Source organism: Pteropus vampyrus, unplaced genomic scaffold (assembly GCF_000151845.1).
Source record: "Pteropus vampyrus isolate Shadow unplaced genomic scaffold, Pvam_2.0 Scaffold123, whole genome shotgun sequence".
NCBI lineage: Eukaryota > Metazoa > Chordata > Mammalia > Chiroptera > Pteropodidae > Pteropus > Pteropus vampyrus.
This window is the reverse complement of record NW_011888904.1, coordinates 2,071,955-2,085,762: the sequence shown is the minus strand read 5'-3', so window position 1 is coordinate 2,085,762 and position 13,808 is coordinate 2,071,955. Positions and strand designations below refer to the sequence as shown.

Genomic DNA, 13,808 nt, shown 5'->3' with positions numbered 1-13,808 from the left:
TGTTGTAAAATTTCTTGATTAAGTTCTTCTTTATATAACTCTTTGTAAAAATGTGGAAGCTTAGATATCCAAATGCCATTGTTATGCTTGTTTAGTATTTCCTTTATGCGGTTTTGAACCTCATCCATTTTATAAGTGTAAGAGGCAGGAGGCGTGACATTTGGTTTTTCAACAGTCTGATTTAAATTATCTTTAAATTAAAAAAATGATAGAATTAACCAAAATGCTTAACAATTTAGATTATCCCCATTACTTAATATTTGTGTCATCAGTCTTTGTTATACTTCAGGCTCGTGAGGGGTCAAGGGATTTAGAAGGGAACAGGATTAGGTAAAGTAGGACCAAGACAACCTCATTCCAAGTTTTAATCCTAACATAACCAGCAGAGTCAACAGCCACCCACAGAGGAGACCTGGCCCCTTTATTTTGCAAGGGTGCTTCATGGTTTAATTTAAATAGAATAATCTTGCTTTGTAAAGAATAATGAAATGTATTATTCAACTGATCATCTTCTAACTGCAAGAAAGGTTAAATTTTAGATGATAAAAAATTGTCCAGGTTTTAGGATATAATTAATTTCTCTTATATTAGTGAGAAAAATAGTTAAGCGGTACACAGAAGTTCAAAAAATTATCTACCTACAATAATCATCCTAGCCTCAGTTTATAAACATAAAGGTGTGAAGCCCACAGGTTACTATTAATGACTTGGTTTTTTTCCCCCATTCAAATAATTTATCTTTTATGAGTGAATATTTATAAAGCGTTGATCAGTTCTCTTACTCACATTTACTTTTTATTTAAAACTTTGAATGCCTAAGTTAGCATCATAAGAGTGTTCAGTGTAGCTGACAGTTTGGTATTTTAAGAACTATGAAATTCATTCCAAATCTCTTCTCAATTTCACTGGTATACAGATCAGAGTACATTAAAAATTACCAACCATAAACAAAATATTTTCATATTTTAATCATATAGGATTTTTACTGGGATTCAACAATTTTTATTTTATTTTAAACTGCCTGGTATTGACACACAGGCTGGTTTGGGGACACTGGCCTCTGAATAGGCCAGGAAGTCAAAGGGGGAGCTGTTCCTTGGAATGGCTGGATGCTGACTCTGCTTTACCCACCACAAGGCCTGAGACATGGCCTTGATGAGACTTAGTTTGGCACAGCAAACAGAGGGCCTGAGATGTCCATATATGTCTCCTATTAAAGGCAGACCTAATTTATTTAAGTTCTTCCCAAATAATGATATAAAAGGACCAGGAGGAAGAAAAAGATGAGTTTCTCAGAACTGGCCAGGCCCCACATTTAAAGAGTGTCAATAGCTGATGCACAGTTGGAGTCTTTGCAACTGGACCTGCCCCGTGGGGCCACTGGAGTCACCTGAACTTCTGTACCTTTTGTTAAACAAAGCAAGGAAGTAATCTAGGCTGCCAGCAGGTAGAGAGGTTGTGTATAAGTGTGCACCTACAGAGATAATTATACCCTTTGTCACTCTCTCACTCATTAGAGGTTAAGATTTAAAATACATAAATATGAGACTTAAACTCATAAAATCCTTTCAGATACTCCACCATTTAAAATCTGGGAATCCAAAATGTGTGCAGTGACCACTAGTATCTAAATATGGATATAAATGATTCCTCGAGTTGTAAATTTGAAAGGGCTGTTAAGAAAACAATGGTGCATATCAGCTACCAGGTGAATCACGATTCTCCTGAAACAAGTCCTTTTTGTTCTGCTGAAAAAATTTATTCTAATTTGAAAAGATTTACAACCTCTAAAGGGTATACAACTTTACTCAGTAGTCATGTATCAGAAATGCATATGTAAAAGTAATTGATATAAACAAAACCATATTGTTCAATAAATTTCTATAAGAAATAATATAGATGTGTTCTTAACACATCTATATTATTAATATGGAAAAAGATGATTTCAGCTCAGTAAGAACCACACTGAAAGCAGCAAATCATTTCAAATCACATTTCAATTTCATGAAACTTAAGTACGAATTCTGAAAGCACTGTGTCCCTCAGGTGGGTCTCTAAGCGGGGATTTACACTTTAGTTGAAGGAGACAAGATGAGGAGTGGGTGCATTTCTAATCTTCAGGTTCTTTGACTTTATTATGTCTCCAACTGTTTTCTTAACAGCGTTTTGGATTTTATAATCCGAGGAATCATTTATATTCATATTTAAATGATTACTGGTCACCGCATACAGTTTAGGGTCTCGGCTTTTAAGTGGTAGAGTTTCTAAAATTATTTTTTACCATTTTAGGTCCCATATTTATGTACTTTAAATCTTTAACCTCTAATGAGTGATAGGGTGACAAGGGACACAAGTATTTTTGCAGGTGACATGTGGAAATGAAACAGAATGGGTCTGGTGTGAGAAAGGCCTCAAGTCAGAATAATAATATGTTTGGAGGTATTATTTTCTCTTTAGATCATTTCAATACATAACTTTAAAAAATTAGGGAAGAGAGGAGGAAAGATATATTCCAAGAAAGAGAAGGTGAGAGGAAATGTCAAAGCCACCACTGGATATTTTTCTTGAGGCTCTAAAGCTTCAGAAGCCAAAATGTATATGTTTTAGAAAACATACCACTAGTTTCCTTAGTACAGGTTCTTGAGGGATGCATCTGAAGAGGTGGTGGAAGGGATGCCTTTGGGCTAAACCTAAGGTATAAAAAAAAAAAAAAGTAAATTAAAATTCAAATAGCAAAGTCAATACAAGTTTTAAACACTATACTTTTTATTTAAATTCTCTGTGCCATTGAACAGCAAAATAAGTCATTACAGTATTTCAACATGAGCAAAAATGAAAATACACCTGGAATCAGCTTGCATGATTCATATTCACCCAGAGAAAAATGTATTAATGCTAAATTTAAACTAGGACTTTAAAAGAACTTGGAAATCAGAGTTCCAATTAATCACCTTTAAGGAACAAACAATACAAAATTAAGAAATCTATGTAAAGAGTAAGCAGTTCACAGAACGACTATTTTGGAATATAACTAAAAAATGAAGGACGTGCGTCATCAGATACCGAATGTATTATAAGTTACAACATTTAAAATAGTTGGATAGATAAGTAAAATGGTAGAGAGCTTAAAAACATATGATAAAAGTGACATTTCAAACCAGAGAGGGGATTGCGCCAATAACTACTCAAAAAAATAAATATAGATTCCCCACCTGAAACACTCACTAAAGTAATTTTTATATGAATTATACTGAATATATAGACTTCTTCCAAATATGAGGACAAAGAAATAAACCATGCACATGTACACACAATCATTTGTGTTTGTGTCTGTCTCCCTCATTAGCCTCCAAGTGTCTTAATTACCTGTGTTCCTAGTGCCTAGGGCAGTGCTTGTTACATGCAAGGGAGAGGGAATGTTGAAGAATGAATAGAATAGTATAGAATTCGTGGCTGAAAGTTTTTTCCTTCTAGAAAAACATGCTATTTTCTCCCTCCAAAGTTGTGACCGAGAAATCTACTGTCATTAAAACTGGTATCCTCCTATAAGTAATGTGTCATTTCTCTCCAGCTGTTTTCAAGATTTTTTTCTTTGTCTTAGTTTTCAGAAGTTTAATGATGAGGTGTGTTGGTGTGCGTTTCTTTAGTTCATCCAATTCGGCATTATCTAAGCTTCTTAAATCTGTAGGTTTATGTCCTTAGCCAAATTTGAGAAGTTTTCAGCCATTATGACTTCAAATACTATATAGTATCAAGACTTTGATACTATAAATGTTACATCTTAATTTTCCCACAGATCACTAAGGCTCTACTAGTTTTTTTCCCCATGGGCCCTTCATGCTCTGCTAGCTCTTTTTCAGTTTTGGCTTGGTTTGATTTTTTGAAGTCTGTTTACCTGCTGTTCAGATTAGGTAAATTCTATTGTTCTACTTCAAGTTTACAGATTCTCTCTCTGCTCATATTCACTTTGCTACTGAGCTCATCCAGTGCATTTTTTATTTTGGTGTATTTCTCAGTATTATAGTTTCCATTTGTTTTTTTCCCTATGTTTTAGTTCTTTGGTAAATTTTCTATTTTTTTCATTTTTAAAAAAATCTTTGCAATTGATCATGAAAGCATTTTTATGACAGCTGCCTTAAAATCTTTGTCAGATAATTCCAACATCTAATTCATCTTGGTATTGGTGTTTGTTGAATGTCTTTTCTTACTCAAGTTGTCATTTTCCTGGTTCTTAGTATCACGAGTGATTTCCTTTTGGTATCCTAGACATTAGGACTTATGTTAGGACACTGTGGATCCTATTTAAATGTCCTAGTTTAGTAGGCAATTACCCTGTTTAGGTTTAGCACATAGCTTCTGGCTTACTTTTGTATGCTGTGGTTCCATTGATAATTTAGTATTCAGGGTCCTTATGGTACTATTCTGGTCTGGTATATTCACCTGTTGCTGCTGGGCTTCTGCTTGATCTCTATAGAAGCTGCTCACGAGAGCAAAATACACTTCCTTGGGCCTGGTGCTGCTAAGTGGGAGGGGTAGAAGCACACTAGGCTGTTGGTCAGAGAGCACCATCTTGGGTCCACTATTTAGGCTGCTGGCAGAGCCCTCCACTTGGTCACTGCTGATGCTACCTGCAGAGATGGAACGCACTTACCTGGGCCAACCAGTCCCAATAGGTGAGGAGTAGGAGGCCCCAGATTGTAGGGGGGAGAATACTCCCCTGGGCTCACAACCTAGGATGCCTGATTTTGCTATAATTTTATAGATTTGGTTCAAAATTGGATTTTTAAGTTTAGGCATGCAACTAGAGGAGACAATCGTACCTCAGTCACAAAATGCAGTGGTCCCCAAACTTTTTGGCACCAAAGACTGGTGATCCTATGGGAACATAATGCCTGATGATCTGAGGTGGAGCTGAGGTGGTGATTCTAGCACTGAGAAACTGCTGCAAATACAAATGAAGCTTCTCTTGCTCACCAGCCGCTCACCTCCTGCTGTGCAGTCTGGTTCCTGATATACTTGACTAATGTTTTAGGTCATATTTTCTAGACCTTATCAAAATTATAATAATCACAAACAACATTAAATATATACCATTATGGCAAATATTTGGCATTTCTAAAAATATCAAGATATAAAAAATTAATACCCTTTTGCCTAACTTAAAAAAATTAATTCTTTACAAATATTCCAGTATTGGGTAGGTTCCATGTTGTGGAGGGGACTAGAGAAACTATCTTTTACACAAATGGAATTTTGGAACACTAAATTAAAGAGATTTGATATAGCAAAATTTGTTTCGTAAAGGCACAGATAGATGGAAAAATGTGATACTCATTCATCTATATCAGGACTTGGCAAATTTTTTCTGTGAAGGGTTCAATAATTCATATTTTAGGCTTCCCAGGCTGTATTGTCTCTGCACTGCTATTCAACTCTGCAGTTATGCAAAAGCAACCACAGACAACATAGAAAGGAATGTGGCTGTGTTCCTATGAAATTTTATTTACAGAAAACAAGCAATAAGCTAGATTTGGTCCATGAGTAGTAGTTTGCTGACCTGAGTTACCATAAAATTTAGGGCCAGAAAGAAAACTTGAGACCTCCTAGCTAACATTTTTGTTGAACAAATGAGGACACCACAGCTTCATAAGATGAAATAATTTCACTAATTTCATCTGACTAGCAAATGGCAGCATCTAAACTAAGACTTTAAGGTTGTGTTATTACTGCCAGTCTGGTATTCTGATGCATAGATGTATTATGCTACTATATGATTATGGACACAATTATCGGAGTACAGTGTAGTACACAAACTAATCAGATTTTACTTAAAACTTCAGAAAAAGTTGAAGTTATGTTGAAATTACATATTAGGACAGCTTTTAAAATGAATTTCACAAGGAGAGATTACCAAAAATGTGGAGAAAATATAAAATGGAGCTATTCAGAGAATGACACTCATGCAGCCAGGAAAAGTGAACTTACTAGTAATGATGCATTTCTCTACTACATATGAAGTTACATTATACAAAACAAAGTATTTCCTTCTTACCCTAAATATGCATTTTTAATGTTTATTATCCTAGGTTCACCAAACGTCTCCTTGTAGACAAAGCACAAATACCTGCTGCTGGCAGACATGGCCACGTGCCTCTGCACTGGCACATCTCTGAACGTGTCACCTCCGACAGTTGTGTGCAACGTGTAAGGCGGCATTTCAGCAGCAGACTTAACTCCAAGAGAGTTTCCTTTGTCTCTTAACAGTGTTGGACTGGGTTTTTTGCTGATAGAAAAATCCGAAGAAAATCCTGGTTGTCTGAGGGTTGCTTTTGGTTTTCCTATGAAGTTAGGCACACAGAATGGAATCGATTAGCTTACCCAAACTCAAACTTCATGTCACTCCCCTGTCCATATGTTTTCTGAGAGACTCCATTCTCAGAACAGTGTATAAGAAAATGAGGAAGTTGCCACTGGTCAGCAGAAAGAGTAAACTAGTGAGTACTTAGCAGATATTAAAAGCCTTATTTAAAATGTGGTTTCATCTACTAGACTATCAGTTATTTCCCTCTACTCACCAACTAACATGTCAATGGCAGCTACCTCATGGTCTTACAAATGTGGCACACTCAGCCACATCCCTGTCTCTCAATTTAAACTCTTCCCATCATTTGAGGTCTGGGTTCAAATCTCCTTTTCGCTATAAAGACTTCCATTGCCATTTTCGCTCACGATTGCTCCCTTACCTAAAATGCTCATTGTGGCATTTAGGCATCTATTCTATTATATTACCATTGAACTATTTCTTGAGAATTTAGTTTTAGAACTGATTATAAGCTCCTTGAGATAAATGTTCAGTAAACACAGGCTGAATTCCCTATGTGACACCTTTGTGTACTATATCATTCATGTTTTTCTGAAAATAGAGGATTTGTACTAAAAGACATGATTTGCAAAATAAGACATTAAATCATAGGTTCTTGGTTCATCTAACATTCTGGATGAGGCCTTCCCTCAAATAACCTAAAAGAATAAAACCATACTTTGTCATAAGCTTAATTAAAATCTACTCTTACTTCATACAGAGAGATTACTGCATTTAGTAAGTCATGCTCATCATAGTCACTTAATTTCAAATGGAAATATAGCTTCAGGATTTTGCCCTTGACATATGAATGGCAACAAATATGTGTTTATCATAAATGCAAGTAATCTTTCCATAATTTCATACATCAGTGTATTCATAGACAGACTTAAAAGTTTTAGCACATGAAAAAAACTACCTTCTAGAAAAAATGGCATGGTCTTCTTTACTCTCATCTGACAATTAACTTGCCGCCCAGTTTTCCTTTTAGAACTCCTCTGACGAGCCACAAGCTGAGCAATTCTTGCAGTTTCCATGCAGGCCACGGCATAGCAGGTAACCTATTCATGAGAGGCAAAGTGAGAGGAGAAACATCACTCACATTCACTGGTGCCTAGAGGCCAATTTTTTATTTCTTTTCTTTTTTATTATTATTATTTATTATTATTTATGCCTACAGCACCTGGCATTCCTAAGTAGTCTCTCATCCAAATACTAACCAGGCCCGACCCTGCTTAGCTGCCGAGATCAGACATTGGGCTTGTTCAGGGTGGCATGGCCATAGACCATGGACTGTGGCTCCACTGGGGTGTGAACCCAGGACCTTCTGCGTGTAAAGCAGATGTGCTAACCTCTACACTATGGAACCACATCCTAGAGGCCAATTTTTTAAATTAGTGAGTTTACATGTCTCAAATTAGGCTGTATGCAAATATTCATGTCTCTCTTCCGTTCGAGCAAAATTATACTCTCTATAAGAAAAATCAAGTACAGTGTAGCACACTGAATAATCTTTCCTCAAATTGAAAATTTAATTTATTCCTTAAAAAGATATTTATTAAACATCTACAGTGTGCTAGGTACTACAGGATTAATAAATGAACCAAAAGAAACCTGTGATCTGCACATATTATCTCATATGATCTGTGAGATATATTTTATTCCATTGTATACAATGGGAAAACATAGGCTCAGGAAAATTAAGCAACCTTCCCAAGTCACACAACTAGGCTATCTCCCTGAATCCAAAGAATGTACACATAACTGCTATGTTGTGTTACCTTTCAGAGACTACTAAATCCTAGTCTTGCCACTGCACATTAGCTGGGTGACTTAGAGCAAAGCAGTTCACCTCCCTAGTCTCAGTATTTGCAGCAGCAAAATAGAGTTTTACAGGGCTTAGATCTAAATAGGGTTTTATAGGGCTTAGATCTGGGGTTTTCAAACTGTTTGATGGAGCCATAGGATTCCATGGAGGTGCCTCAGGGCCTCATGGTGGTGAGGGTGTGCAAGCTAGGGAGGGCAGGCAGAGGTCCTGGACCCTCTGCACCTGCTTAAAACATAGCAGCTCAGCTTTATATATATATATTTTAAAAAACTGGTGTGACATATAGAATATTTGAAAAAAACATCTGAAGAAAGAATGTAGACTATTGGGACTAGATGATCTCTGAAGCCCCATCTAGTGTGAAAGTCTTTGATTCTAAGCTGAAATCAAGAATAGGAAAGCAGTGAAGCTTTACACTATGAGCCAAAACATGGTCCTGCTCATTGGCCCAGTACATCTAGTCCTGAAAATATGTTACAGGAATATGATTCGAAAGAAGAAAAAGTTAAATATTCAAATACGTGCAGTAGGGGCTATTCTAATAGTCAAAACTTGGAAACATTAAAAATGTCCCAAATAGAGAAATAAGAGTAAACTATAGGTTAGTAACCATATGAAGCACTACTAATTTATTAATTCATTCAGATATTTGATCATTCATATATTCAACACATATTTATCAAGTACCAACTATTAGGAATGAAAAAACAATCTCTCATTAAGAAACTTACGAAGGAAAAAGAGAGACAAAGAGACTAAATAGAAAACATTAAGTCAAATATTTATTGAATATATGGTGTCAAGTAGACGGAAAGGAAGGCTTAAATCTCTCTGGGAGAATCAGGAACATGGAAGAAAGCTTTATTCATATAATATCTAATTTATACCTTCTCCTTATAAAAATCATTATAGCTCAGGTGGACCTCCCCTTGACCACTCTGCCGATCCCGCGCCCCTTTTTCCTCCTCCGCCCACCGCTTCCCATGCTCACTGCAAACAGAGCAACAAGTACTACAAGTTGTGGTGAGAAATGTTCCATACCAGTCCTATGTATTTACATATATAGAAATGCACCCAGAAAAATGAACTATTTTGGGGGGGGTGGGTGCTTTTGCTTGTCTTTTGGGTGGTGGTTTGTCCATCTCTCTCATACTGTACACTGGGCAGATACTGAGGGTGAAACTGCTGGGTCACAGAGTACATACAATAAAAAATTTACTTGCTACCACCAAATTGCCCATGTTATACCTAAAATATTCTTCAAGAGAATATGGATATGAATATATAGGATCATTCCAAAAAAATTAGAGGATTTAAAATTGTAGAGTAATACGATCATATGAGTGTGAAGACAAGAATAGGCTAGAGAGAGAAAGGACTGCAGATGGGGAGAATGGTAGGGGGGCCTTGTAATAAACAAAGTGCTTACTGATTGATTAGGGTCCAGAGAGTAGGAAGAGATATGAGTGAAGTCAAATGACAGAATTTAAAAGTGTCTATTAGCTTTGGTAATCAAGGAGTCATTAGCGACCTGGGTGAAAAATGGTTGTAGTAGGTTCATAATGGGTGGGCGTGACGTTTAAGCAGTTAGAATCTCTAGCTGTTATTTTGTTTGGATGCTGAGGCTGGGTAAACTTTAATTTTAAAATTTCTTATTTGATGTGGTTAAAACCTTATTTTTACAATGGAAAGAATTTGAGGGGTTAACCAAAGTAATCAGAATCTAGGCTGTGCTCGGATGCTGTTTTCTCTATTACTACTAATGCCAAACCACTTAGCTAGTACTTTTCACTTTGACTTCTCTCCGTTATGAAATTGGAAGAGCCAAATGGGCAATTAAAAATTGGTTTGACTCTTCTGACATGCACAATTACCTCCTTACCTCTCCGGAACGACTGGTGTCTATCCTGACAACTGCCGGCACACTTCTCAGATAGGCTTCTAGTGTAGGATACCCTAACTGTTTGAATGGGATCCAGTCCCCAGTCAAGGATCTGTACTCTCCTTGGAGCCGTGGTAATGCTATTCCGTTCTTATGAGACTGCAGAACAGCTCGTAGCATTTTTGAAACTAGATCTGCTTCCAGCATCTTGACCTGTAAGAGAACAGTACAAGGTTACTATGATATGATTCATTAGTCTGTGAATTCGAATTGATTTTCAGAGTTTATACTTGTTCGATCATTCCATAAATTGTTGCTGACTACTTTCTGTGCTATTACAATACAGGAAAATAGCTGCTACAATAGAGAAAAGCAGAGAACATAGGGGAAGTCAGAAATCACAAAGACTAGCCTGGGGAGGGAAGGTATCACAGACTTTCCCAGGTGAGGGAAGGCCCAAATCAAGTCCTGAAGGACAAGAAGGAATCCGTCAGGCAAGGAGGAAGAGGGTGTGTACTGGGGGTAGGGATGGGCAGTGGTACTAGCCCCAAGTAAAGAGAACAGAAAGTGCTTCAGAAAGTGCAAAAGGCACAGAGGTGAGAGAGAAGTACCTGGTTGGTTCTGAGAATTCCAGGCAGTTAAGTGGCTAGACGTGATTGAACAAAGACTCCAAGCTGAGGGCTAAAAGATGGGGATAGAAGAGATGGAAAGAGGCAGGCCCAGGAAAGACTACTATACTATGTTAATGTTTGCTTTTTTTTGTCAAAAGTAATGTTTGCTTTTTTGTCAAAAGTAATGTTTTTTTGAGAAAAAAAGAGAGCGAATTATACCAAAAGTAAGTAGAAGGAAGGAAATAATAAATATGAGAGCAAAATAAACATAGAAATGATAAAACAAATCAGTAATAAAATAGGAAAAAATTAGAGGAAAAATAACGAAAACAAAACTAGTTTTTTGAAAACATCAATAAAATTAATAAACTTCCAGGTAGATTAATCGAGAAAAAAAGGAGACACAAATTACCATTAATGGGATTGAAAAAGGGGCCACACATTCCAACTTTCTCAAAAAGAAATAGATAACCTTAATATCCCTATATCTATTAGAGAAATTGAATTTGTAGTTTAAAATCTTCACACAAAGAAAATTCAAAGCCCAGATGGATTCATTGGCAAATTATACCTAACACTTAAGGAAGAATGAATATTACTTCTAGACACTATTCCAGAAAAGAGAGGGGAAGAGGGCACTTCTGATTCTGTTTCATGAGGCTGGAATTGTGCTGCTTCCAAAAAGAGACAAAGACTTCACAGGAAAAGAATCGACCAACATCTCTCATGAACATAAAGGCAAAAAATTTTAACTAAATATTAACAAATCAAATTCAACAATATGCAAGAAAGATAACATGTCATAATCAATTATGATTTACTCTAAGAGTACAAAGTTGGTCCAACATTCATAAGTCAATCAATGTAATTCACTGTATCTGCAAATTAAAGGAGAAAAACTAGTCATATCAATAGGTGAAGAAAAAACATTGGACAAAATTCACAATAGTTTATGATAAAAACTCTCAGAAAATAAAAACAGAAGGGAATCTCCTTAACCTGATAAAGAGTATCTAGGAAAAACCCAAAGCAAACGTCATAGGTAACAGTGAAAGAGTGAATGAATTCTCCCTAAGATTGGGAAGAAGGCAAGAATGTCTATTCTCTTATGGTAAAGGCCCTAGCCAGTGCAATAATGGTGACATCAAGACTTCTATCAAATTATATTAATCAAAATATTGTGGTACTGTCAAAAAGTCACATTGATCAATGGAACAGAATACAGAAACAAGAAACAGACCCACACTGATTTTTGACAAAGATACCAAGAAAATTCAATGGAAAAAGTTCAGCAAACAGTGCTGAACAACTGGTCATCTATACACAAAAACCGAATGTCATACCATATACAAAAATTAACTCAAAATGGATCACTTGGGTCCTCAATGAAAACGCTAATACTGTAAAACTTCTAGAAAAAAATATAGGAGTAAATCTTTTTGACTTTGAGTTAGGCAAAGACTTTTTGGAACCACAGAAGACAAAACTGATAAATTAGATCTCATCAAAATTTAAAATTCCTGCCTTCCAAAGTCTGTTAAAAAAAAAAAATGAAAACACAAGCTACAGACTGAGAGAAAATATTTTCATAACACAGCTGGTAAAGGACTGTTAACCAGCACATATAAACAATATTTGAAACTCAATAACAAGAAAACAAAGGGCCCAATTAAAAATGTGCAAAAGATCTGAATAAATATTTCACTAAAGCAGATGTAGATGGCAAAAACAAACAAACAAAAAACCCACTTAGAGTGCTCAACGGCATTATTCATTAGGGAAAGACAAATTAAATCCACAAAGAGGTATCATATACATCTATTAGAATAGATTAAATTTTTTAAAAATGACAATATAAAGTCTTGAGAGAATGCAGAACAACTGGAACTCTCACTTTTGGTGGAAATGTAAGTGGTACTTTGAAAAATAGTTTGGCAGTTTCTTATGAAGTAAAGTATACATCATCCACTCCTAGGTAAGTACTCAAGAGAAATTATAACAATATGTCCACACAAACACCTGTATTGAATGTTTATAGCAGCTTTATTCATAATTTCCCCCAAACTGGAAACAATCCAAATGTCTTTCAACAGGTGAACAGATAGACAAATTTGGAATAGCCATTCGGTGGAACATTACTCAGCAATAAAAAAGGAACAAACTATCGATATATAAAAAATATAAAAAATATGAAAGACTCTCATATTATGCTAAGTGAAAGAAGCCAGACAAAAAGGTTATATGCTGTATGAATCCATTTACGTAACACTTAGGAAAAGGCAAAACTACAGGCACAGAAATTTTATCAGTGGTTGCCTTTGGCTGGGGATGCGGGGGAGGGGATCGACTACAAAGAGAACACAAGGCTATTTTGGGGGTGGTGGAAATATTCCATATTTGATTGTGGTAATTGCTACACAACTATGTAAGTTTATCATATAACTGTAAATCAAAAAAATAAGACTTTTACCATATGTAAAGTATATCTCCATAAACATTAAAAAAAAGTTCGTTCATGCTGTATCCCTTTGCAGCCAACTTTCTCCGCTCATGTACACACTGTTTGGCTCCAATCTGCTTTCTGGCACTACAGACTAGTTTTGTCTAGTTTTTTGAGTTGCATCCATGCTACATTTATCAGCAGTTCATTCCTTTCTATTGTTGAATAGTATTCCACTGTATGGATACATTACAATTTGTTTTTACAATTTGTTTTACAATTCAAATGTTGACAGACATTTGGGTTGCTTCCAATTTGGGGGTAGACGTATGTTTTTAATTCTCTTGTGTAAATTCTGAGAATTTTATTTCTAAAAATTTAATATCTGTAATAATTCTGGAAGGAAAGTGTTCTTATTCTCTAGATGAGAAAACCAAGGCTAAGAGAGGTTAAATAACCAAAATATCACAGGATGTATGGAAGCCAGAATTTTAGTCCTGGTCTGTTTGATGTCAAAGCCCACATTCTATCATTAATCACCCTGCCAAGTGGTACTGAAAGAAACAAAAATGAAAACAAAATATAAAACCCTGAAGCAATGACAACAGGAGACAAGACGGTCAAGAAAGACAGTAAACAGAGTGAAAAGAAAAAACAGCAGTATGAAGTCAACAGTGGACTCTGCC

General features: G+C 35.9%; 1 protein-coding gene across 1 annotated transcript in view; it reads right to left on the bottom strand.

Moving 5' to 3' along the window:
* TDRD7 (tudor domain containing 7) overlaps window positions 1–13,808 on the bottom strand; it is a 60,538-nt gene that overhangs the window by 38,506 nt on the left and 8,224 nt on the right. Inside the window, exons 2-6 of the mRNA XM_023534232.1 lie at window positions 10,072–10,284; window positions 7,281–7,422; window positions 6,125–6,338; window positions 2,617–2,690; window positions 1–190 (exon numbers count right to left, since the gene is read on the bottom strand). Coding sequence (XP_023390000.1) covers window positions 1–190; window positions 2,617–2,690; window positions 6,125–6,338; window positions 7,281–7,422; window positions 10,072–10,278 — 827 coding nt within the window. The 5' untranslated portion in view covers window positions 10,279–10,284. The remainder of the gene's footprint in view (window positions 191–2,616; window positions 2,691–6,124; window positions 6,339–7,280; window positions 7,423–10,071; window positions 10,285–13,808) is intronic.